General features: G+C 48.1%; 1 protein-coding gene across 1 annotated transcript in view; it reads right to left on the reverse strand.

Annotated features, from left to right (window-relative positions):
* MINDY4 (MINDY lysine 48 deubiquitinase 4) overlaps nt 1–27,464 on the reverse strand; it is a 103,153-nt gene that overhangs the window by 62,962 nt on the left and 12,727 nt on the right. The window contains exons 4-5 of the mRNA XM_040644123.1: nt 27,191–27,437; nt 23,285–23,682 (exon numbers count right to left, since the gene is read on the reverse strand). Coding sequence (XP_040500057.1) covers nt 23,285–23,682; nt 27,191–27,437 — 645 coding nt within the window. The remainder of the gene's footprint in view (nt 1–23,284; nt 23,683–27,190; nt 27,438–27,464) is intronic.

Consider the following 27,464-nt stretch of genomic DNA (forward strand, 5'->3'; position numbering starts at 1 on the left):
TTTTTTTTTTTAAGTGCCACTGAAAATATGCTCAAAACAAAGAACTAGTAAATATACGAAAAATCATGCACCTTAAGAACAGCCAGGTGACACAGCAAAAAGGACTCCCAAGAACTTGAGATAATAGAACAACAATCTAAGAGAGGCTGTAATTAGAGCAGGGAGACTTCTTTAGCAGGAATGGAAATCATTAGAAAAGAAACATACTCTAAGACAAGAACGGGCAGTTTTGAAAAGTAATACAGTCATAGAAATAAAAAAACTCATGGACACATAAGGATGGTGATTCTGACATATGAAATATATGTTAAACCCCATGAGCCTGCTGCTGCCGGGTGGGGGGCGGACAGGGATGGGTCATGGAAAGCTCTTCTCCATAGAACACCACTGACTCATAAATGTAAGAGGAACAAGAAAATGATAAAAATTAGACAGTCACCATTTTATAAACTAATACGGGAAAAGATTATCAATGGATGCTAAAGCCAGTGGCTGAAACGTTCTTGAGGAACGGGATATTCATCTAGTCTGAAAGCTACTGATTCCTCGCCAACGGCAAAAGGGAAAGTTCCCTTTATAATGATGGAGAGACAGCGCCTGGGTGGCTCAGTTGGCTAAACATCTGTCTTCGGCTCAGGTCTCACATCAGGCTCCCTGCTCGGTGGGGAGTCTGCTTTTCCCTCTAACCCTCCCCCCTGCTTGTGCTCTCTCTCTCTCTCAAATAAATAAATAAATATTTTTTTAAATATAATGATGGAGAGATTGGCAGAAACCACCTTAATGAAGTGATGCAACTTAGCATCAGCAAAAATCAAACAAACTGATAATCTGTGCTCCTGACTGATGTAACGGGAAATACGCAACATCACATATGTACTGCCCTTGCCCTAAACGTGTTTAACATAAACCTAATAGAGTGACAGACATATCTAGAATGTGGTCATTCTATAAGATAACAAGACCACACTCTTGAAAAACTAAAAATGGACGGGAAGTTGTTTGAGATTAAAAGAGACTAGAGAGACATGGCAACCAAATGCGGGTAGAACCTTGAATGGATCCTGGATTGAAAAGCTCAAGCCTAGAGCACCTGGGTGGCTCAGTCAGTTAAGCATCCAACTCTTGATTTTGGCTCAGGTCATGATCTTAGGGTTGTGAGATTGAGTCCCGTGTGGGGCTCAGCACTGAGGGCGGAGTCGCATAAGATTCTTTCTCTCTCCCTCTCCCTCTGCCTCTCCCCCTCCACTCACTTGCTTTCTCTCTCTCTTAAAAAAAAAGAAAAGATAAAAGAAAAAACTACAGACTAAAAGAATATTTGGGAGCCATGTGGGGGAATTTGATTATGGGCTTTATGTTAGCTGATGTTACGGAAACTTCTTGGGTGTGTTAATGGTACTGTGGTTATGCAGGAGAATGTTCTTGTTCTTAGGAGATGCAAGCTGAGATATTTAGGGGTGAAATGCCATGATATCTGAATTTTACTTTCCAGCGAATCATCAAAAATGTGTGTGTCACAGGGGCACCTGGGTGGCTCAGTCAGCTAAGCATCTGCCTTCAGCTCAGGTCATGATCCCAGGGTCCTGGAATCGAGCCCGCATCGGGCTCCCTGCACAGTGGGGCGTCTGCTTGTCCCTCTCCCTCTGCCCCTCCCCCTGATTGCGCTGTCTCTCTCTCTCAAATACATGAATAAAATCTTTAAAAAATATGTGTGTGTTACAAATACATATACTATATGTGGGGAGGGGAGAAGAGAAGAAAGAGCGAAAAAACAAGTGTGTCAAAGTCCTGGAATTGCTGAGTGTAGGTGAGGATAGCATGGGTGTTCATTTTTCTGTTGTTCCAACTTTTATATAGGTTATATCTTCTTTATCATTGGAGGGAAACTTGGGGCAAGCTTTAATAGGAGATGGGATACAACGAAGAGATAATAAATTACTAGGAGCTATCAGAGAACATGACCCAGAATGCAACTCAACCCCAAGAGAGAAAATACATGAAAGAGCAAAGAAGAGATGTGGAGGGGGAAAACTTTAATTCCAACGCCCATCTAAAAGGAGTTCCAGAAGGAAAAATAAAGAAGGTGTGAGAAAGGAGATTATTGAGAAGATAATGGCTAACAACTTAGCAGGCATGAATCCTCCTCACAGAAACCTAAGAAGCCTCAAACGGCACATGTGGAAATCAATGCACACCTAGATATGTCATCTTGAAATGACATATTAATGACAGAATATTAATGACAATGAGAAAAATCTTAGCGGAAAGGCAGATTATCTATAAACAAAAATCACTTTTAAAAAAGACATCTTTATAATTCAGATATTAAAGGTAAGGTCAAAATGAAGACATTTTCAGACAAAGACTGAAAAAGTTTACCACCAGAGACCTTCACTGAAGAAACCACTCACGGACTTACTTTGGCAAGAAAGAAAGTGAACCCAGGAGAAAAGAGCAGGACCGAGGCAATGACGAGAAAAGAAATCTGTAAACACGTAGATAAACCTAAATGAGAGCTGATGATAGAAAAAATAACAATAGCAACTAATTAGGGGGTAGTTAAAAACACAGGGATCATACCAGATGATGATTACACACAGGAAATGTGGGAACGGGAAATGAGCAGCTGAAGCTTTCTAAAATCCTTGTATTTTTTGAGGGGGTAGAGAGACCGATTAAACTGAAACTTTAAGTCCATTCTGACAAAAAAAAAAAAAATTAAGACTAACTGCTAAAGTAGTAAAAGCATAATCTATGATGTCCAAATCAGAAAGCCCAACAAGAAAAAATAAACACCACTCGATTCAGAGGAAGGGCCACTGTGGAAAACGGTTTGGTGGTTCCTCAAAAAAGTCGAATACAGAATCACCATACAACCCCACAATTCCACTCCGGGGTATACCCCCCAAAGAAGTGAACACAGGGACAGGTGTTCCCAGCAGCACTATTATCTACAGACGAAAGGTGAAAACAGCTCACGTGTCCAGCAACGGATGAGCGGATAAACAAAATGCAGTCTATTCATGCAATGGCCTATTATTCCACCATCACAAGGACTGAAGTACTGACACGTGCTACGACGTGATGAACCACACACACACGATGCTGAGTGAAAGAAGCCAGAGACAAAGGGTCACATGCGATATGATTCCATTTATGTGAAACACCGCAGAATGGGGGTGGCTGGGGGTGAGGGGGTGGGAGGAACGGGGAGAAACTGCTTGGTAGGAAGAGATTTTACTGTGATGAGAAGGAAATGCTTTGGAAGTAGACAGTGATGGTTATACAACGCTGTGAATGTGCTAAGTGCCCCTGAATCGCTCACTTGAAAATGGTTCACTAAAAAAGAAGAAGAAAGGAGAAGAAGAGGAGAGAGGAAATAAGGGAAAAGCGTACAGCAAAATGAAAGGACAGAATACAGACGAATTCAAGTGCATCAGTAATTATTATAAAAGCCAACAAATTCAACTTGCCAGTTAAAAGACAGAGACACCCAGATTGATTTTTCGTTTTAATTCGCAATATGCAGTTTCACAAGGTACGCGACACGAAAGGCGAACCGAACCGTGTGGGGGAAAAGAGATCTCCTGCGGGCTAAGCACTGAAAAGCCAATGTAGTTAATACTGTATCATCAGATTAAAAATAGACTTTGGGATAAAAAGCATTATTAGTGATAAACCTACTTGTTACAGAATAACAAAAGGAACGATGCAACAGAATTCGGCCATGTTGAACCCCTAACAAAATGGGGTTCGTAACAGTCCCATCTCAAAAGCCTGTGGGGAGCATTACACAGGCCAGTCCATCAAGTGCTGAGAATAGCGCCCAACACAGAATCACTCCACGTTCTCTGACGTGAGGATGATGCTGGTTATGAGACTAGTAGCACCTTGACTCCAAACAAAAATATGAAATAAAACAATGAACAACTGCATCGGCCATGAGTTTGAGGACAATCTTGGCCAAGCAGAGATGCAAAAATATTTTCATGTTAGAGAATCTAATAATGGAATTCACACCAACAAAGGGGACAAATGGAAAACAATCTCAATAGACACAGCAAAGGCATTTGATAAAAAATACTCAGATGCACTTTAAAAATAAAAACTTTAGCAAGCTCAAGGGACAAGAAGGGTTTTGCTTTACTTGATATGTACATATTTCAACCCGACAGGACATACCAGCCCTGAAGCGAGCATCCCTGCTGGAGGCCCTAGCCACAGGAGGCTGTCCTGTCCCACAAGACTCAGACTCTCCCGGAAACACACTAGAGGCAGTGCTACAAGACAAGTGAAACTGACGAGCCAAGTGAAACTGACGAGCCGGGCCAGGTTTCCTGGTGTAGGTCCAGCACTCTCGCTACTACCCGGCCTCTAACAGACCTCCTTTTGCAGTGAACAACAGGGCTAGATGGTAACGAACCAGAGAGTTGCTCCACTGTCAAGGGACACATAGCAATTGGACAGACAAGCCACAGGACTAGCTCGCCCTAGAGAAGACTGGCATCACTTCGAGCTGTAATTGCCTTGAGTCTCAGCTTCTCTTTCGCCAGAATCGTCTTTGAGGGGCTACAAGGGCCAGAACATTGAGCGATTCCTGGCTTTGGCTCTTGGGACCCAGCCCTTCCCCAGCCGCGGGCACTTCTCGGAGGCGTGGGGGTGGGGAGCGGGTAGCAAGTCCTTAGGGGGCGCTCTCGGAGGAGCAGCTGTGTCACGTTCCTTTCCTCACAGTGACTTCCCATAGCCCCGTGCTTAAAGGCTGTGGTTAAGGACTGAACTTCAGGAGGAGTAAGCCCTAACAAGGCAGATCCCTGAGGGCAAGCTGATTTAAAAAGAACTTTTCTAAAAAGTTGAAGTTCTCCACAGAAGAAAAGATTCTTTTCCCTTTCCTGCTGTTTCTCTTCAGCTTCCTACAGGGGCTCAGCAAGCTCCCCCAGATAAAGGTACAGAATCAGAACCGCGGCGACATAGGCTGGGAAGAAGCTGGGGAGTCACCTGGCATAACCTCGGTTTGACAGATGAGGAAACTGAGCTCTGGGGAGAGGAAGGGAGCTCCTCCAGTGTCCCCACCTCCCAGATGCTCGGCCCTGTGGGACCCATGTCCCAACCTTGGGAAGCGCTCTATCTTCCTGGACAGCCCAATCGACAGGCATTTTTTAAATGAAGCCCTAAAGAACACAAGGCCTCGTTAAAGGTCGGACTGTTGAGAAGTCATCTCGGGCACTATCACAATGTTTAACCGATCGCAGTTTCATACCCAGCAGCTGCCAGCGCTCGAACTGCTGACCTTCAACATATAATAGCAATCTTTTTTTTTTTTTCCTCTCTCTTTTCTTTTTTCTTAAGGATGTGGAAAACTTGACTAGAATTGCCTGGTCTGACATTTCCTGTGAGAAAGCATTCTGCTTGGAATACTGTGAAAGCAATCTGCCTTAACAATTCAATCCAAATAAATTATCTTCCTGAAACTAGTGAAAACACTTAATTGGGAATTGGGCTGCATACCCAAGTCTCTCTCATCCGGGTCCATGATGACGAAGGTTGGACAAAGATAGGGATCACCCGGTGAGGACAGATTTGGGGGAAGGGGAGGGGGCACTGATGGCCCTGCATCCTCCTGGAAAAGCCATCGGCTCAGCCTGTCTAGCTGGAGAGAACACACGTACTCCGGCCTCCCAGACCATTGTTCTTTTGGGATGATGATTTCTCAGCTTAACTATCTTTCCGTATGCGCCCTTCCCCACAGGCTTTGGCAGGCACCCTTAATGAGAAGTGTGCAGAGCCAGAGCAAGATCTGAAACCAAGTCCAACATTTCTCTTTCCTTGAGTCAGGCCGGATTCTGGCACATTCCAGGAACAGAGAAGAAATTTACCCAGTTACCAAGACATCAGACTGGGAGGGTTCCTTTAAGGGCACACAATTCACAAAACAAAACTGCACTAGGTGTGACCTTCCCTCATATTATTCTCCCCTTCTCTCAATTGGCACAAGGTCTTAGCATACAACTGGTGTTTAATGGATGCCCCCTCTGAAAGCTGAGAAGTTCTCACAGTTCACCTAGATATGGCTCGTCCATCTGGAAGGGCTGGAAAAGCCCATCCAGACCATCTAGTCTAATCCCGCAGCTCTGTCAGGGGGGTAGGGGCAGGGTGGGCGTGGAGCTTTTACCAAGGCCCCCTGGGTAATGAGCAAAGCCAGAAATAGAATGTCAGGCTCCAGACTCTCCTCTCCATTCATTTTCCTCTACTGGATGGTGGAAGCACGGATTGCACTTCCTTATGACCCAAAAGCATTAGGACAGGCTGTTTGCTCTCCCCCTTAAAGCCACTAACAGGGCTTTGCGGCTCTCCCAGTTCCTATCTCCCTGCCCTTTCCACAGGCTACACTTTCCTGGGTGTGGCTGAGCTCAGCTCCACGAGGAGACTGGTGCAGAGGGGCAGATGTTGCTCAACAGGCAGTGAAAAGGTGCGCAGAGCCGATGTTTCTCCAGGAAAAGAAAAATAGCCTCTTGAAGGAAAGTGATCTCTGCGGAGTAGCTCTCTGGCGCATGGCCAAATCCACTGAACCATTCATTCACCTGAGCTATGCAGTTCCCCAAGCGGAACGTCGCTAGCCCATGATCTCCCTTGGTCTTGCCTCCTCCCCTCTGCACACCAGCACGTGGCTGCACAGCTCAGCCAAACCCAACCACCGTGAGATGCTGGATGAGCCCTATGACTAGGGCCAGAGCTAGAGATGTGACGTGGTACCTGGCCCATGCCACGCCCCCCCACCCCGATTTAAGCCCCAGACTGCACACCCAGCAAGTGGGATCACAAGCCCACTTCTCATTAGAGCTCCTGGCATTGGAGTGAGGACCCAACGGTCTCTACCAAAGACAAAAATTAGCCCCGGCCTGCCCTCCCCAAGGCTGGTATGAGAGCCCAGGATGGAAAGGATTGCCTCGACAACCTTGGCCCTGTGCCAGGGAGTCTAAAGTCACACTTGGAGTTATAAAAGGGAAGGTTCTGACATGCCGCCTGAAAGACATTACATAAGACTCGCCACCGGCTTCCACAGTGGACTGGAAAGCTGTGTGGAGATGTTTACTTAGCTGCTAGGGGAAGCTGCTTTGGGGCACTGGCCCTGCCCTGTTACTGTCCTAATAAAAGCCAACACATCCAGGGAAGGAGCTGTCCCAATGAGAGAGGTCAACTTTCTCGGAGTCCCATTAAGCAGTGAAATCCACTTAGGTTCTGTTTGGTTAAATACGCTAATGAGTGGCTTAAAACAACTTCTGGGATGAAAGATTTCCATTTTCACACCAACACTCTCCCCTGCATAAGCAGTAGTAAAAGAGCCACGAGCCATCAGGCTGAAACAACACTGTCTGGGTGCATTAACTTTTTATCAATCTTAAAACAGAGAACTTTGGGTTCATTTACTTTTAGAAAAGGTGAGGAGGTTTATACTTAAATAACACTTATTTTTGAAGCTCGTGTCTTGCCCCCACCTTTCCTGGTGAATATCCGTTTTCCTTCCTGTGACATTCGAAGGGTTCTAAATGTTCTCTAGTCTTGTCCTTAAAATAATAATTAGTTACCTGGGTACCTATATCTACTTCACCAACCACTTGCAAACCACTGTTCTCAACTTAATTCTAACCAAAGGCCTATGTGAGAAGAAGCATTTTCACAGATGAGAACAGTGAGGCTCAGGAACTTGGAAATGGTCCAACACAAACCAGTCCATGACACACGGGTCCATGTGAAGTGAGGAAAATACAGTGCATCTTTCACATGGACTGATGTGTTCATTTTAAATACTGGAATTTCACTTCAAGATTATATCTATATTTAAATTTTATGAAATTGGTTTTAATGTTCTTACTTAGCCAGAATATCCATCGCAGCAACAACAGGCTGAATAGCGTCTGATTTATAGTAAAGTTAACAGCGCTCAGATTTCAGGGGCCCTCACTTGGACAGGCCCATTCCAAGAGGCCCGAGCAATGTGTTGACATGCTCTTCTATTTTTGTAAAATTTGCAAGAATGAGATACTTTGATATTCTTTGTCTTAAAGAGGCCATGAAAACTGTGGATGTTTCAGGCCCTTCACCTCTGGAGCTGAACCAAGTGGGTCCCCCGGGGTTTTGTTTTTTGTTTCTGCATTTGTTTCTATTTTGCTGACCTATGAACTCCCCATAACCCCCTGTACCAGATGCCTGAAACAAAGTCTCCTTCAACCCAGAGACCCTGTCATTGTCTTTCCCTAGTTCATATAGACAAAGGCCTGGCCAAGACTGGCTCTCAGAACATCTCTTTCTTCCACCCTGTGTTGCCCCATTACGAAAAAGGAATCTTCAGGAAATTCTGACCAACTCCAAAAGCACAGAGGACAGGTTGTTGTCTGGAAATTTCTTAGAAAAAAAAAGAGAAAGAAACCTGTTGCTTTAAAACCAAGTTAGCTTTGCTAACTTTGAGCATTACACCACTCACACACATAAAACCAGAGAGCAGTGGAATTTCCATGGGTGGGCCAGCCCCAACTCAGGACAAGCACACCCTGAGCTAAAATTAGATGTGTCCCTGAGCCAGTTAGGCAGCCTCCCAGTGCCTCTTCTGGAAGCCGTTGTCACTTGAAATGAGGTGTGAGGGTCCCTGGGTACCAACCAGAGTGTGGGTCCCCTCCCTCCCCACCCCCTGGAGTTACCCCCTCTGCCTCTAATGAGAGTTCCCAGCTATTCCGCACAGGTGGCCCCTGGGCAGGGAGCCCAGCAGGTGGGGGTATTCAGTGGGGAGCTAGGATGCTGCTCAAAGGTGGGGAATCCACGCAGGAACTTTCTACGAGCCCTAAAACAGAGGAGCACAGGGCCCACCTCACACAGAAGTCAGGAGATGGTGACTTGGAATTTTAGCACAGAGCAAGTATTCCTTCCCAGTTCCTTAAGAGGTAACACATTAATGTGAGTTTGTAAGCACACTCTCTTTTCTACTTAATAGAGAAACTTCGGCAGAAGCGGAATAAAGCCCTTTGGCAAGGCTCTGGCTTCCCTCGTTTCTAAGGCTCTGAATTCAAATAACGCCAGAATGAGACCGACAGCATGCACCCTCTGAAACCCCTAGAGCCCTCGCTACTCCAGGCTGCAGCCCTCTGCCACCATTACCTGTCCCCAGTGGGGCGGGTGTGCAGGGGCCTACAGACGGCAGCCCCAGCAACACAGCCGACAGGAAGAGCTTTGACCAAAGGTATCTGGAGCTTTTTCCAGAACAAATATAAAAACCATGTGAAGCTGGACCCAAGTCAGGCAGTCTCCTGTTGGAAATGTCACATCGAGCCTCACGATGTGGGTGTAATCAAAGGACTGGAGGTTTCGAGAAAACATCCAGAGGGTCGGCAGAGGGAAGACACAGCCAGCTTGTACTGCCAGGCTGTGGGTGTATGGATTCCAGTCCTAGTAGCGAGGGAAGGGGAGGGTGGGTCTGGGGAGACAGGGTAGGAATGTCTACCAGGACGACACCGAAGAGTCTGCTTTCGGTGAAATCTGTTGTTTCCATAATAGCCACTGAACAGTTCCTTGGAGGTCAAAGGGCTTGAGGATGCCCATGGGTAACAGGGAAGGGGCCGCCACACCACTCACCAGGCATGTTGGGGTGTTCCCTAGGTGCCTCCTGAGCCAGCCTTGTGTTTTATATCATCACCTCGCCTGGATTCCAACCCTGAGTGACACCCTATGACCTTGTCACAGAGATCTTTAGGATCTTGACTGAGAGATAAAAGATAGATTCTATTGACTATTCATTTTTCCTATTTTTCCTATGTGTATTTTTCATTTTTATTTTGAAAAATATTGAACCTACAGGAAAACTGAAAGAATAGCACCATTCACTTATAGAGACCAATTAACATTCACCATATTGGCTTTTCCCCCTCTCCCTCTCTCCCTTCCTCTTCCCTCCAAACACATGTATACACATAGAAACACATACACTTTTTTTTTTTCTGCTGAACCATCTGAAAGTGAGTTGAAGATATTACAACATCATCCCTCAAGAGTCCAGCCTGTATCTCCTAAGCAAGGACAGTCTCCTACAAAACCCACGTGGGCTTTATTTGCATGAGAACACTTTTTAAAACAAGGATCCTTGTTTAGGCTCTCCCACATCCCGGCATCTGGTAAGTGTACCTTTTGGAGTTATTTTCTTTAAAAAGATGGATAAACCCGTCGTAATGTCTTTATTAAATGGGCCAGCCCTGCTTTTGGTTTTTAACTAAAACGGATACTTTCAACTTCTTTTTTCTTCTTTTAAAATACTCCCAGGAGGGTTTTGGGTTTTAAAGGATGCCTGACCATCCACATCTAGGCTAGAAAGGGACCTGAGATTTGTCAGGAAGCTGGGAGGGGGCCTGGGGTGTGGGACAGACTCTGGGTTGTAGAACCCAGATAGATTTCCTTGACTTCTGCTGGCACTGGTTCCTAGACACTTATCAAAATGTCCTTATAAGTTCATCTGCTCTCTATAGAGTAGCTTCTGCAACGTGAATGCTCAGTATGCCATTGCTCCATGAGGAGATGAACGTGAAATTATGAAGGTGATTGTAAGCCCTGACAAAGAGCCTCCAGTCTCAGAGGGTGGCAGACAACTTGGTCATGGTTTCCATTCAGAGACTTTTCTGGTTGATTGATTTTTTTTTTTCTCATTCAAAGGAAATTTTACATGAAGGCAGAAAAGCTGACCAAAGTGACACTGGGACCAAAGGAAGCACCACTGTCAGTGACAGGACTGCCATCCTCCTCTCACGGACTTCCCGTTTCTCGTTACTCCTTCACAGAAGCAAATGAAGCCCTGGGGCTCCATGCCAAAGCCTTGACATGGAGGACCACAGCCACAGGGGCCCAGCCAAGGGCAGCTTACCGTGCCAGCCCACTGTCCATACCTGGCCTAGGGAGAATTTCCAGAAAAGAAAAAGGTAGGAGCACACATCTGTGTCAACCTCCAGAGCTTTCAAATGGAGGCCTAGCCTCACCTTGGCCTCCAGTTCAAAGGGGAAGAAATGTCTAATGGAAGGCAAATTTGATGCACAAATGCTCCCTGAAGACCTACTAGGTGTCTGGCCCCATGAGAGAGACATGTCCTGAGGCACAGGAACAAGGCCATGCTCTTATCTTCACCGCCGTTGGCCACGGCCCATACAATAGATCTAAACATATCTCTCTGATCATCATAACCTCCCATAATCTGGCTCTAATCTTACTTCCTATCCCTTTCTTACAAAATTTCCATTTATTCAGGAATACATCCATCCATTTAAGAAACAGGGTGCTTTGGATAACCAAAGAGTAGGAAAGAAAGCTAGTATTTATTAACTACTGTGGGCCAAGTATTTTATACTCATCCTTTTGTTCTTCATAATAATCCCATTAAGACAGGCATATCATCCCATTTCTTAGATGGAGAAACTAAGCCACAAAGAGATGAACAAAAACATTGTGCCCAAGGTCACCCTGTTAGTAAGTGGCAAATCTGTCCAATTCTAAATCTCAGGTTCTTTCAAGCTTACCACGCTGAGTCATTAAATCTGTTAAAGATGGAGAGCCAGGTCTCAACGTCTCAGAATTCAATAAAATGCAATGTTTTCCAAACAGCAGTCCTTGATAACTTAACAAAGCTTTGCTTAATTGAAATAAACTTCAAATAACTCAAAAACTCTGCTGAGCAGAATTGGTTCTTTCAATAGGGATTTAAAAGCTACTTTGAGAACTTGTAATGCCCCGGGCCCATCATCACAACCTCAATTACCGTTACGGAGCATGGCAGAGAATGAATCTTGATACTGTCCGTGCAGCCCTTCCCAGACCCCGCCCAAGCACACACTTCCTGCCTCCCAGAGTCTCTGTGAATGGCCAGTTTCTCCTCTGCGGCTGGCACCCGGCCCTGGGCTTACAAACATGCTCACACATCTCCCATCCTGGAAAAAGGACCCTGTTCCCTAACACTTCCCCTTCTTGAGCTGCCATCCTGTCCCTATGCTTCCTTTCACCTCTCCACTTTTAAAAAGCGCCGTATTCTCTGTATCTGACCTCACCCACACTATGCCTCACCCCGCTGTAGTTGACCTTCTGCTCCCGGTATCCTACTGAAAGAACTCTCTCCAAAGCTACTTCCGTCACTGGACCTGGTGACCTGTCCAACCTCCCCGAAGGGTCCAAAGCTGTCAAGTTCCTGCTTCCTAGAGACCTTCTCTTCTCTCACCTCCCCAGTCCTCCTCCTGCTCTGACCTTTGCTTTGCCTTATCACACCAAACACATGGCTCTCCCCTCTGCAGGATTTGGACCCAGGTGCCTTTATCATGCGCCCCTGGCGGTGTCCATTCCTCCAAGGACGTCAGCTTTTGATCCCATGCCGTTCCCTCCCAGATACTTCTCATCTGACATTTCCCAGGATCTGCATTTCTGCCCCACACCTGACTGTGGAGACAAAAGGTCAGCTGGACATGCCCAGGATCTGACCCTCGGCACCTCGTGACCCAGCCAGTGCCTCCCCTTTGGCTCCCCATCTCCGCTCCCTGCACGTCCAGGCTTCCGGGCCTCCTCGTCCCACAGCTAAGTCCTATGGGTTCTCTTCCCAGGTGCCCTGCTCCTTGCCCCTCTGGCACAGTCAGCTCAGAGCCTACCCCGCCTTCTAGGTCTGGCTCCTGCAACCAGTTGTCCTACTCAGGCCTGTAGCGCCCCTGGACTAATCTTCCTGAAGCACAGCTCTAACTGATTTTAAAAAACAACACCCACATAACTGAAAACTCGAGAGACTTTTTTATCCCTCTATTGCTGTATGAGCTGGCTCTCAAGACACAGTCCAGTCCTTCAGTCTCCTCTCTTCCTGGTCCCCGCACCTTCCCTGGGTTCCAGCTATACCAACGCGCCCACCTCTTTGCCTTTGTTCACACTGTCCCCTCAGCTTGGGATGGGTCTGCTCCCTGAACTGCCAGACCATCTCTCTAAGTTCTCGCCAATGTCAGCATCCCAAAACCCCTTCTTCCCAAGACAGGAACCTAAGGGCAGTCATTAAGACTGAGGCCCCCAAAGCCAGACTGTCTACTTGAACGCAGACTGGTCAGTCACTCTGTGCCTCAGTTTCCCCACTTGTAAGATGAAGCCAAATCTCTCCTAGTGTGGCTATCAGGATTAAATAAGGTAACACATCTAAGGCTTTTGCCGTTGGACTTGTCAAATGTGAGTACTCAATAAATATCAAGAGCTTAATTATGCCTGAAACGATCCAGACCCTAGCTCCATGGCTCTCTGCCTTTGTCCCCTTGTCACTTGCCTTTTTTGAATCCTGTAGGACAGTCATTTACATAGGTGTCTCAGCCTCTCTGGAGCAGGAACCTATCCATCACCTCTCTCTCCGACACTATTCGAGCAAGCAAGGCACTCCATAAACGCTTTGTTGAACTGAATAAAATTAAATAACACGTATTTAGATTGAGATCAAAAACTGTTTACTCTATCAGGAAAAGGCTCCACTTCTGAGGGGCCCAAGGTTACAAAAGTGGCCTCAACAGGAAATGGAAGGAATCCTATGGCTTTAGTAACTTCTGGTGGAATGAGCAGAGAAAACAAAGTAGAACTTTCTGGAATGAGACACACACATGGAATCCAGCTATACAGGAAACTGCCCTGGCAGGTCATCTTTGTGATTTGAAGAGCTCTGACCAAAATGCCCCTGACAGAACTCAGGATCAAAGACCATCTTTCTACGGTAGAGGCACCAGCCTGAGTGAGTCACAGCAGGGTTCCACCCACGGCCGCTGTTTGGGAAAACCAGCTGGGGGTCACGAGGGAAGGTCCACTCCATCAGAACAGAAAGGGATTTGGCAGGGGAAAGACATCGGCTCTCTCTGGCCCAGGCCCCAAGTCAGTCAGCCTATCAGAGTTACACTCGGGGTGCTACCAAGGATGCCCATCTTTCCCCTAAATCACAGTGCCTTCCCCAACCTGAGCGAAAGCTGAGTTTAGGCTCTTTTCTCCATAAGCCCCCATACGTGCACATCATCCAAAATTGTCTGCAAATCCAACAGGACCCAAGACAGGCCCCAGAAACAAAGGGCTGAGGAAAACGAAGAGAGCTACTTTAGCTGTAAGGAATGAGACGCCCAGGGACACCAGCAAGCTTTTTCTCAAGAAATCTCAAACTTGGAGCCAAGTGGAGAAGAGCAATGAGTATGTCCAGGCACAGAAGTGAGGCCCTTGGCTATTCCCCAACTGGGCTAGTCCAACTCTGCTCCCCCTTCAAGGCCCAGCCCAGGAGCACCCCCTCCTCTAAGACCGTGTGGCACCTGAACGGGCACCATCCACCTGGCCTGGGACAGACGCTGGCTGCTACTTTTAGGTCTTCCTCTGTCTGCAAGATCACTAATCCCACTCTTCTGCATGTTCCCTGATGAAGGGAAGACCTCACACTTCACTCCTCCTCAAGGCAAAGCCAATAATTCAGCTCTACCCAATGAGTGTGGAACAATTCTGAGCAAGGTTGAGGGAGGAAGGGCCACAGAGAACTCACCGCCATACTCAGGCAGCAGACAGTGCAGCAGGAGAAACAAGGTGGCCTGTCAGGTCTCTGCAGTGTGGCATGTGCTGTGAGAAGTATAAGAAAGGGGCCGTGTCCAGGCGTCAGAGCAGGGAAGAGATCTGAAGAAGCTTCCTAAAGAAGGCAACATTCAAAAGGACTTAAATATAGGACATCACAGTTGTAATGGGTGAGGTTGGTGGGTTGGTGGGTTGGCTGGCTGGATGGTTGGTTAAATGAATGTATGAGTGAAAAAATGAAAGAGTGAATGAATGAATACCAACAAATGAACTTGAGGATAAAGTCTGAATTGTTCCAACTGTACTTAAAATGACCAGTCTAAGTTTTACGACACTGTCCCAAGCAGATCAGCATAATTTTCCCTTCCTTTCTCTTTGCTATGTACGGTCTCTCATTTGCTCAATATTTATTGCCAGGTTCCGGAATACAGCTGGAAAATAGGAAGGAAGGAAGGAAGGAAGGAAGGAAGGAAGGAAGGAAGGAAGGAAAGGAGGGAGGGAGGGAAGCCCACTCCAGTTCTCAAGGACTTCATGGAAGTGAAGGTGAGTTATCAAGTCGCTATGCTATATTGAGGGTTATCTGTGATACTGAGGAGCAGAAGGGAAGCATATAGACTGTGTGGACAAGGCCAGGATTAGGGCAAGATGCGCGCGGCACCTAGGGCACAAAATGTAAGGAGGCGCTCATTCCCAGGTTCACGCAGGCGCCCACGCTGCAGATGAGCCACCTGAGAATGCGGGCTCCTTAAATTCCATGCCCGAAATGCCTCGCTTGCTTCCCTCTCATCCTGGCCCTGTTGCTGACCTCTAGATAGGCCTCTCTTTGCAGTTCCGGTAGCCATGGTCTAGTGAGCTAACTGGCAGACCAGCAAACAAGCAAGACGGGGTGAGGGAGAAAAAAAGCACCCAGGAAAGAAGAATCTTCTACGTCCCTGCTGCCAATCATTTCCCAGAAATCATCCCTGAGCCCTAACAGCCTCCTTCCATCCAGCAGCAGTGGCTTCCTCTGCACAGAACAGCTTCCCAGTCTGTGTGCCAGGGATGCGGGCCTTGGGCAGAGCGGGCAAGGCCCAGATGTGGTCAGAGGAGGATCTCAGATCTGTCACTCCGATATCCAGAGATGGACAAAATGGGACCACTCACCCTTCCAAGGAGAGGTGTGGATGTGCTCTCACCTCTTTAGCCACACTCTGAGGATCCCAAAGGGAATCTGGAAAAGTCTCTCCACCCCGGGAGATGCACTGGACTGAAGACCCAGGTGCTCTGGAGCTGAAGGTACCTAGTAGCTCGAGTTACCACACAGGGTAGGGGCATCTAGCCCCATCCTGCACAGTTCCAAGTGGCCTGCAACGCGCACGGGAGCAGTGTTCCACATTTACTCTCCTGCACATGCTAGGAAGAGGCCCCCGTTCAGGAGAGAGAACTGGTATTCCACCGTGGACGGGGAGATGTGGGTGAGAGGTGGGAGGGAGAACCAGCTGAGCACGGGGCAGCCATACCCACCGCAGAAGAGAGGTCCCCGGAGTCAGCTCAGAAGGGGAAGCTGGCCCAGCATGGGAGCCCCGGGCAGGCCACCTGTTCCCACGGGGTGGCCGGCACACAGCAAGCCTCTGCGTGTTGTGTACGTTTCAAGAGTCAGCTAATTCCGAAATTTTACAGTCTGACATAAAGTCCGAATAATGTGCAGAGATACATTAAAATGGAAATTCCACCCATTACTCATCCCATGCAGTGCAGATGTTGTCAGACTCGGGATGCTCGGGTCTGGGGAACAGTCAATAAACCACAAATACCACATCCTCGGCTGAGCCCCCGCCAAGCCCCAGATGGCATTATTCATTCCCTATCGGGACGCAGCCAGGCATCTGTGTGCCTGCCGGGCCGCTCACAATTGGGAGCCTGGGAGCGGCCGGGGACCCAGGAGGGACAGGGATTCACTCATCTCTCCTCAGAGTGCACTGTCCTTGGCACGGGTCTGGTGGGTACCTGCTGAATGAAATCCCCAGCAAGGGGGGGGTTCCGAAGATTGATGAAGCTCTGCTGCCACCTACTGTCCATTCTGCAAAACCCAAAAAACCCACCTGGGCAGCCCTAATGCTAGTCGCTAAATCCCCCAACCGACACAGAGGCAGGGACACTGAGACTTTGGGACCATGGCAGTGTCTCGGCTACAGAACAAGGCAGTTAAATCACATTCCTCACCCGATGTTACTGCTTCACCGCGAAGTCTTTGCCTTACACGTGCCCTGTCCCAGGCCGAGGTCCCCTGACCTGTCAGCAGCGCCTAACCGCTCCGATCATCCGCTCCTCTGAGAGGGCCACAATCTAGCACCAAGCATGGGCCGCTTCACGGCAGGCCCAGGGCTTCAGAGGCAGGGAGACATCTCACCCTTCTGCATCCCTAGCGGGGAGCTGGGCACCAAAGAGGGCTCAAGAGGCACCTCCCATCTGATTGATACAACAGGACGTTATCAGCCACAAAGCCAGTGACAGTTCAGCTGGCACTCCTGCTTGCGGGGGCTGTGGTGTCACGATGGGAGGGGCTCCCAGGGGGCCTGAGTCGGGCTTCGTGCCAGTCTGCCCTCCAGGGTCTGACTGCCTGGCCTGCCTCACCAGGGCATCCTGGGCACCAGAGGTGATGTCCATGAACAGGCTCGGCAACTTGTCTATTGTAACGCCAGGGGCTGGATGAGTGTACAAGGAGCCACGAGGACAGCGGAGAAGACACTGGTGCCCCGCCCGGATCCCCACGCCCATCTCAGCTGCTGTCCGTGTCGGCTACTAACAGCTCACAGCTGCGTCTGTCTCCACAGAATCGCCCTTTGCCAGACTCACCCGGGAGGTGGCACGCTGCCCACCCCACCCCAGGATGGGCAACCCTTAGCCCACAACTGACACGGGAAAAAAGCCCTCTCCCAGTGTAGTGGTGGGGCAGCTCTGGGTCAATTCACCCTCTCATCTCTCACTCCCTCTCCCTCTGCTCCTCCCTGCACCCGCCACTCACGCACACTCAGTCTCTCTCTCTAAGATAAATAAATCTTTAAAACACACACACACGCTGCCAGGCTTCACCCCCAAAGTTCAAGGCCCCACGGCTCAAGCTGCCTGAGGGGACACACATTTGCTCAGGGGGCTCTGGCCCCTAGAGACTGCTGCTGTGGCCACTGCCGTGGGTTGAATCCCCAAGGGATTGTGACCATCTTGTGACCATGATGACACACCGTGTTCCAAAGGAGACCAGGCAAACAGTAAGTGCTGGAGCTTATGTGGCCGTGCATACCCGGAACACAGACGCTGAAGCCAGTTCCTACTGCAAGATACCCAGCGGGATGGGTTTTGAGCTAATCTGCAGTAAACCACCACGGCAAAGTCCACGTGGCTGTCCAAAGACCCAAAGAGCCACTCTGAGGGATTCTCACACAAATGACAGGCCAGCATGCCCTTGGAGACATCTGTAAGCACCTCAAGTGAGGTCACCCCCAACCAGACCATCAAATTTCACAAAGCGCCACGTGGGGAGTCACCAGGCTTGGGACACCTAACTCCGGGGACTGATAAATAAAGAACACCTCTCCCAGTCCTTAATCCTGCACTTAGGGTTTTCTGAGGACCTGCTCTGGCCCCGGCGTGTGGGCAACGGCAAGATCTGTAAAGGAGCGGAGGAAGGCCATGCCCATGACACGGCGCAACAGCAGGAAGCAGAGAGAGGCACGGGTTGCAGGCCCACCCAGGTCAGGGCCAGAGACCCAGAAGATCTGACTGATCATCACAGAAACCCCACAAGGGCAGCCCTAACAGGCCAGGGAGGAACGACGGATGGTCCCAAACAGCCACAACCCCCAAAGTGGGAGCCCAGACAACATGGTTCCCAAGTGTCTTCTGAGATCAAAAGACACAGGAAAGAAACAAAAATTAAAGCAGGAAATAGTCCCCTCAGCAACACAGTCAGGTCCATGGAGTCTGGAGGCACAGAAATTCATGTTCCCTGACATCTCAGCAGGTCAGATGGTGCACCTGCCACCTCCCTCCCAGGACACATGCTCCCCGCTCCTGCCCCTGCCTCTGCCCCCAGCTAGGACTCCCATGGTCGTCCCTGAGCCCGATGTTGCAAAGCCCAGAGAAGGCTCCGCGTGGCTACCTTCCCTCGGCTCCGTTAGGCCTCGGTGGTGGGGCAGTTTTGCACACACAAGCCAGCTCTGCTACCGCCTCACTGTCCTTTGTCATGCATTAAAATGATAACGTACGCACATGTCTCCCTCACCTTGAAAATCAGAGCCTCACTGGATCTGCTACACACTAGGACTCACATCCCCATTTACTGAATTGAATGACATAAATGGGGAGGAGTGTGCGGGTGGGCAGGACTGATGGAGGGGGGCTGGGAAGGGCAGGGAGACGACTCTGGCCCTGGTTTTGGGTTTTTTTTTTATTTTAATTTTTATTTTTTTTAAAGAACACAAGCAGGGAGAGGAAGAAGCAGGCTCCCAGAGGAGGAGCCTGATGTGGGGCTCGATCCCAGAACTCCGGGATCGCACCCTGAGCTGAAGGCAGATGCTTAACGACTACGCCACCCAGGCGCCCCTGGCCCTGGTTTTAAACCAAAGGTGCTGCATACAGCTATGCAGCATGTGCACTGTACAAAGATGCCTAGCTGAGGGGACAAGAGACAGCTGAAATTCAGTCCATATTCCGTCCACCAAACTGCGAGCCCTGGGACCTGCTTCCACCCAGAACCTTGACAGGTTCCTTACACTCTCTGGCCAGTTTCCTCATCTGTAACATAGGGATAATAAGTGTTGGGAGGATGCTCATTCTCAATTCCCAGTGCCTTCTGGGAGTTTGGAGGGAGCTCTACTAGTCTACCCTCCTGCAGACCTTTACTCTCCTCCCCTCTATGCACTGCATCCTAAGGGAGGAAGTGTGACTTATCTGACTGGTTAATTTGGGAAGGAAAGGGGGGGACACGAAGCTCAGGTGCACGCTTTTACTCTTGAGAGGGAGCTGCTTTCCTGGGGGGCGGCCCCTCCCAGCATGTGGCCGTGTGCGCTGACCTGCCCTCGGCCTGACATGAGCTGAGGTCTGTCTAGCTGCTGGCCCACCAGGCCTCATGGTCATGATCTGCTGTGTCTTCTCTCTTCCCCTTACCGATCACAGAAATGATATGTATGTGACTCCAGTCCAATTGACACCCTTTGTTTTATTTGTCAAATTGTTCAGAACTCAGGAGAACACTTTTTAGTGAAAACACAAAAGAAAAGAAAACCAACGATAATAGTCACCTCAATGGATTATTATAAAGAACAAATGGGACAATCTATACAAGTACTTAGCATAGTGCCCAGCAAATAGAGAGTAAGTGGTAGGCAAACACAAAGCCCCCAAAATGTTTGTTGACTGATCAACATAAGGGTCAACACTATTAAACATGTGTTAAACACCCCTAATTATACTTCGCCTGGTATTGGGAGGAGGGGCTGTGAATGCACTTTGACCTGCTTCCTGTAAAACAAAGTTCATACCATCTTTCAAGGGTTTAAAGACCAGTCCAAGGCCACAGTGGTTCTAAGGGGCAGAACGGGTTGGCCAGTCCAGCTCATCAGATTCCAGAGCCCAGGTGCCATACCTCCTAAGTAAGCTGTAAACAGTAGGTACTCAATAAATATCTGATGACTGAAGCAGAGGGCCCAGAGTGACTCTGGAAGTAAGAATCCTAGGCCAGCCAAATGCACAAGCTTGAAGGAAACCTAGAAATCATCTACCCAGTGGCCACAGTTTCCAGTCAGAGATAATGAAGTCCAGAAACAAATGACTAGCCCAGGTCAGCCAAGACAAAGGGAGGACTAGAAGCCAGGCCTCCTGAAACTCCAGCCACTCCTCTTGCTCCCCAACCTGCCGTCTCCCCCCAACCACCACAGCCTGAGAACGCTTCCAACCTGTTAGGTTTGAGGCACTGTTCCCTTTCCAGCACACACAGGTTCTGGCACTGGAGGGCAAAACAGCAGCAAGCAGGTTTTAACTAAATGTGAAGAAGAATTTTCTAGCAGTCAGAATCATGCAAACCTGCTGTGGCAAGTGGGGAGTTCCCCATCGCTGGGGGTGTTCAAGCGGACACCAGTCACCATCTAAAGGCTGTGGAAAGGATTTCTAGTCAGGGAGAGAGGTGAAACCATTCATTCACATATTCACCAGACTCTGGAGCTCGCTGCCCGGGTTCAAACCCCTGCTCTGCCTCTTACTGGATGTATAAATGTGGGCAAGTAAAGCAACTTCTCTGAGTGAGTTTCCTCATCTGTAAAATGGGAATTATAGTAGTATATCCCTCATAGACCTTAATGAGAAGTAAAAGAGTGAATTTACTTAAAACACTTAGAACAGTATCTTGCACAAAACAGGTCACTATCAGAAGTTTATTAATCTTGTTATTGCTGTTAGTGGTAGGAGTAATAGTATTAAACAAATATTCATTGAACACCTTCTGTGTACCAAATACTAGTCTAGGTGCAGGGAATGTAAAGGTCCCTGCTCTCATGAAATGTATTTTCTATCATGAGGGAGACAAATAATGGATAAGTAAGTAAAATAATTTCAGGTAATGAGAGGTGCTGTGAGGACAACAAAACAGGCTGGAGATGTGGGGGTGGAGGCGAAGTTGGTCAGAGAAAACCACTCTGAGTCCAGAACATCGGAGTGACAAGAAAGAGACAGTCACAAGACAATTTGGAAGCCGGGCCTTTACAGCAAGGGAACAAGCCAGGTCTCCCTCTTGCGGGAATAAGCTGCACATGTTGGGTAACAGGAAAAAAGGCCTATAGAAAGAATAAAGATCTGTAAGTAGCTACATCAATGCTAAAACAAAGGAAAAGAAGGGGGACTGGCCCTACCAAGATACTAAGCTATAACTACAAAGCCGTAGTAATAAAAACTGTGATTATGTGGTTTTAGTATTTTAAAAAGGACAAAAAACAGTAAACACCTTAGAGAGCTCAAAGACAGACCCATGTTGAATGGGAACTTAGGAAAGAATAAAGGTGGCTTCATAAATCAACGGGGTGAAGAACAGATTGTAGATGGTGCTGGGAAAACTGTCTTACTCTATGAAGAAAAACAGAAGTGGATCTTTTCATCCTAGCAAACGCAAAAGGAAAATGTAAATGTAATAATTATCCCAACTAAGAGAAAAATTATCTGATAGGATTAAAAATTCCAAATTTATGCTGCTTATAAAACATAAGCTTTAAATATATACTGGCCCATAAAGAAATCTCAACAAATATCAAAAGGCTGCAATCATACAGAGTGTATAATGGTTGAAGGGAAAAGAAGCCAGGAATCAAAAGCAGAAACCAGAAAAACACCCCAGATGTTTGTTTTGGTCCATACATGTCTAAATAACCTACGGGGCAAAAGAAGAAATCACAACAGGAATTAGAAAATATTTAAACTAGGGGCGCCTGGGTGGCACAGCGGTTAAGCGTCTGCCTTCGGCTCAGGGTGTGATCCCGGTGTTATGGGATCGAGCCCCACATCAGGCTCCTCCGCTAGGAGCCTGCTTCTTCCTCTCCCACTCCCCCTGCTTGTGTTCCCTCTCTTGCTGGCTGTCTCTATCTCTGTCAAATAAATAAATAACATCTTAAAAAAAAAAAAAAAGAAAAGAAAAAGAAAATATTTAAACTAAATCAAATGAATGTATGACATAGGAACTCTTGGGATACAAACAAAGCACAAACCCCACAGGATTTAGGGTGGAACCCCTAAGTAAAAAGCTACCGAATGGATGAAAGTAAAAAGATGGAAAAAGACATCCCATAGATATACTACAATCAAAGGAAGGCCGGGGTAGCTCTACCTAAATAGAAGGGAGGGCAGTAGGCATTACTAGAGATAAAGAGAGATTTCGTAACGACGGAAAAGTCTATCCATCCCGAAGATATAAAGATTCTACCCGTATATGCATGAGATAACGTAGCCATGAAATGCGTTAAGCAGAGTAGGCCCAGCTTCCCTGGGGTCACGAAGGGAGTTCATGGACTATATCTACTTAGCATGCCGTGTACCACCCGCGCCCAACTGCCTAACTCTTGAAGAGAACAGAAAAAAGGGGCACCCCTGCTAGCATATCCCAGCTACCACAACCTCATAAGGCTGTTCCAAGAAAGGAAATCTGCCAGCCAATCTCCTTCACAAATTTAGAGACCATTCTAATTGTATTTACATACAAACCCTTACATAAAAATATGAATAAACAGAATCAAACAATATATAAAAAGATAATATATCCTATCCAAGTAAGATTTATTCCAAGAATGCACGGTTGGTTTAACACTGAAAAATCAATCAATATAGGAATCATCAAGGTCTATCGTGAAAGCATGAAAAAAGGATGGGGGGCAAAAAATGCCCCAGAAGAGGCTTGTAGGCGCTGATGCATCACCACACTTGGGGCCCCCCAACAGGAAACGCCTCTCCCACTGCGTCAGCCTGGCCATGTTGCTGCAGGTCAGTCTGGGAACCATCTGCTATAGCCTTCTTGACTTTGAGAAGAACAAAGGACCAAGGAAACCTTCCCTGAAGCTCCCTGTGTGGGTGCGCTCTGGGTGCGCTCTGGGCTGTGTGCTCCCTGGTGGAGGGGCCGTACCCACCTTCTCCACTGTGCAGGCTTGCTCTGCGAGCCCAAGGAGCCGCCAGGGACTGGGCCGTGGCCTCAGCACAGCATGCTCACCTGAGGGCCAGGGGCTGGCTCTCCGGCCTTGTGAACGTTCTTCCCAGCCTCTCCTGGGTCGGCCTGGCCCTCCCACCTGGCAAGGAGAACTTCAAGGGCGTCCCGTCGGCCTCTGGGCTGCTGTCCCACCTGCTGCCCCGCCTCTGCAGCAGCCCTTTGCCGGACAAGTGAGGGGGGCTGCCGGGCGTGGTTGTCCGCTTTTCTGAGGTCAGCTCACCAAGCGGACCCAGGGGGCTCCTGGAAGTGGAGCCGGTGCCCGAAGCCAGGCCCTCCTGGGCCGTGGGACAGGCTGGGGCGCGGGCGGAGAGCTCGGGCACTTTCCGGCTCTCTTCCTCGGGGGCCTGGGTTGTGCTGCTCAAGGCCGGGGACCGCCTCAGGGAGCGTTTGCGGAGCGAATCCTGAAAGGGGCGAGCAGGAGAGCAGTAAGGATCCCCTTGGAGGGAGGCGGGGAAATACTCCATCCCACTACAAGCATTTGTCAGGATGCTCCCTCCCCAACAATCCTACCTACAGGCTCCTGGCTCCATCATGCTTTCACTGTGCTCCACCTGCAGAAGCCCAGGGGCATGCTCAGCCCTTCTCCCGCAGCCCTCACAGACAGCTGTAGCTCCAGGCTCAGGCCTGCCTTCTAATCCCTACACCACCACCACCGAGCAGCAATAGCCCCTGCGCCAAGTTACTCGTTTCTCTGTCCCTCCCGGCCCCCACCTGTAATATAACCAGCCCACAGTCCGCCATCTGTAATTTCTAAAACCTCCCAAGACAAGTTTCCCTTGGAATCCTGTGGCAAATTCTTTTTAACCGCTATGAGGTTGCTCACAGTCCTTTTTTAAGTGTGAAGATTCGTATCTTTAGCTGTAGAAATGTTAAGGTTTTTGCTTACGGGGGTGCTACCCCGCACCCAACTGCAGGCATTAGGTGGTACGTGGTTTTTGTGCGGTGTTGCTTTTCTGATGGTAAAGAAATTCTGAATTCCAAAACATATCTGGCCCAAAGGCTGGATGAGAGATTGGGGACCTGTAGCATCTATCTTGCACAAGATGGTGGCATTAAAGGAGCCCGTGGAAGGCACTGGCACAGAGCCAGACCCATCAGGGCGGTTAACCGGTATCAGCCACGCTCTAAGGCCTCTCCCCAGTCCCCGCTCACACAGGGCCTAACCCCTCCCGCTAACAGACCAGGAATGGCAGAGGCCAGTCTTCATTCATCTCTGGTGTCTGCAGAGCTCCCAGCTCAGGGACCTACCCCTAGTAGGCACTCAAGGCTAAATGAAAGAATTTCAAAGAAGTCAACTGAAATGTCCTCTCTTACCATCAATGATTAACTGATAAAATGGGAACTCAAGTTGTTTACCAACCTAGGGTCGGGAAGTGGAGGTAGAGCGGACAAAAATAGACCTGCAAGGCTTTTCCTGGGTTTAAAATTTGGGATCTCTCTGCATTTCCAGAAATAATCCTGAATCAAACGGTAAAGCCTGAGCTGGAATAGAAACAGCTAATTCTGTAGTATTCTTGCCTAGTGGAAATTACTAGGCACTACAAACCTCCAAAAGCCACCAGGGCCTCCCCTTCCACACAGTAAAGAAAATATTAGTCACCATTCCCAAGGAGACCCAAACTTCTGGCCAAAAGCAGGGAACCCAGCCTCTTACTCATCCTTCGTAAGGGCAGAGTTGATCTAGTAGCAAAAAAAAAAAAAAGAAAAGAAAAGAAATACCTAGCAAAGCTTGCTTTTTTCTCTTGAGCAACCAAGTGAGTATGGCCAAGGTACTCAAAGACCCACAAAACACTTTCTAGAAAACCTGGGGAAATTCTACAACAACCTATCCTACCTTTTAATGCCCTTCACAGGATTCGGCTACCCCACGGGAAAAACATACCCCCCAAGGCAATCATTCCTCCATCTGGACTTGGGGACAATCTCCCAGCACTAAAGCAGATCCAAGTCATCTGCCTCACGCCTCAGTTGTGAAGGGGGTCTCAACTACACGGATGTGATTGATTGGATGTCATTGTAGGACAGGACCCTGGCATTCATCTGGTTCACCAGTTCTCAAAGTGTGGTCTGCAGGCCTTAAGAGTCCCCAAATCCTTTTAGGGCACTCAAACCTATTTTCATTATAATAATATGATATAATTTGCCTTTTTCACTGTGTTGACATTTGCAGTAATGATGCAAATAAACTGGTGGGAAAAATTGCTGGCCCATAGCACAAACCAAGGCAGTGGCATCAAACTTTACTAGCTAGCGCTGGAGGTATCTGCCACCATTTGCAACAAAAATAAATAAGTAAAATGTTAATTTCACCTAAGGATAGCCATGCTGGGGGCGCCTGGGTGGCTCAGTCGGTGAAGTACCCACCCGACTCTTGATTTCCGCTCAGGTCATGATCTCAGTGTCCTGAGGTTGGGCACTGAGGATGGAGTCTGCTGGAGATTGTCTCCTTCTCTCTGCCCCTCCCCCCTGCTCACGCTCTCCCTCTCTCACTCTCTCTCAAATACATAAATAAATAAAATCTTAAAAAAAAAAAAAAAGACTGTCCATGCCGAAGCATAAAAAGTATTAATTATATTCCATCTCAGCCCTACGGTGTACATCTCTTTAATATTCCGGGAGGTATATTAACGGGAGGTATATATAAGCACTCTGCCCAATGCAGAGGACGACAGCTGCCTCAAGGAAGAGCACGTGCACAACCATCAGAGTTGTGACCTGAACTTGCTAGTTTTTTCCATAGAACAACTGACAAACGAACTGTGGTTATTCAGACTTGGGTATTCGGCAGGCGTTTTCTTGAAAATAAGTTGAGCCTGTCACTTCAAGGGAAACAACTAATGGATTCAGTGATAAAAGACAAATTTTCAGGTAAAAATTAAAATCTGGGGAAACTTGCATCAGCCACTGGGAGCCTGACAGCTACTCGACACCTAAAAACTTTTCTGATGAGTGGATGGTAACATCAAGAAATGTGACTTTTTTGATGTGGGTTTATTGTTTATAATTAAATGTCAACATTCAGAAGATCTCAGTAATTCAGTAAACCAATATTTTCCAAAGGACCAGACCCCCCTCCTCCCACATGATGTAGGCAGAAGCAGGGAGACGGTCAGCTTCTTTCTGTCCTGATTCCAAGTGAATTGGGAGAACAGCGCTGGCCTCCACAGTCACAGCCCACATCCAGCCACGCAGCGCGGGAGAGGGGGTGACGCGGCGCGGGAGAGGGGGTGACACACCGCAGACACACATGACCTATGTGGGTTTGCTCGGGCTCTTTCACTGGACTAATACCATACTGTGAGTTTGGTATTTGATTGTCCTTTGTTTTTCCATTTCTTTGTGGTTTTATAAACTCCTTTTACATTCATTCTCTCATTTGGTTCAGCCCTCACACCTGATGGGACCCTACCAGAGCCCCTCCTTAAAGAAGACTATAAGACAATGATGGAACATTGTTAGACTTTCTTTTTAAAGCAAAGCAAATGAAACCATAAGGATCGGGATTCCTTTTTCCCTTTTAACTACTATGTTCTAAAAAAAGTAAGAAAGATTTAAAAAAATAATAAAAATAAAAAAGATGTTCTCTAGACTTGATGGCCTGCCCCGACTCCTGAATGGCAAAGGGAAAACCAGTAGATGTGTTCTCACTTGGTAAAGGAAGATAAAGTCATGGCATCCACCTCATTGACCTGATGGGTAAACTGAGGGCAGGGAAGGAGATGAGGCCTGCCCGTGATCCCACAGGGAGCTGACAGTACAACCAGAGAAAATACAGGCAGGTGTTCCTCCCACCCCAACACAGATCCCCTCTTCTTGGACTGTCTTGTGGGGTACCCTCAAATAAACCCCTTAAGCCCTGCCTGGTTCTCACTTTCCACTCTCATCATAGTGGTGAGGGCAGCAACCTACCTGTGGGGAACTGGCAATGGGCCCAGCCATCATGCCCCGGACAATTAGGCCAGACTTTGGCCTGATCTTCTCTCCCGTCCTCTTCGTGTCCAAGGAAGGCTCTGACGACTGAAGCTTGTCCATCTTCTCCCACGCGGGGGCCACGGCGGGGCTTTCACCTGGGATAGCCTGTGTGGGCTTACTTTTGTGGGGGGGCCTTTTGGATGATACAAAATTACCAAGTAAATCCCCATCAAGATTGTCATGCCTGCAAAAAAAGAGATTATTTCCGTTA

Source organism: Ursus maritimus, unplaced genomic scaffold (assembly GCF_017311325.1).
Source record: "Ursus maritimus isolate PB19 unplaced genomic scaffold, ASM1731132v1 scaffold_3, whole genome shotgun sequence".
Taxonomy (NCBI): domain Eukaryota; kingdom Metazoa; phylum Chordata; class Mammalia; order Carnivora; family Ursidae; genus Ursus; species Ursus maritimus.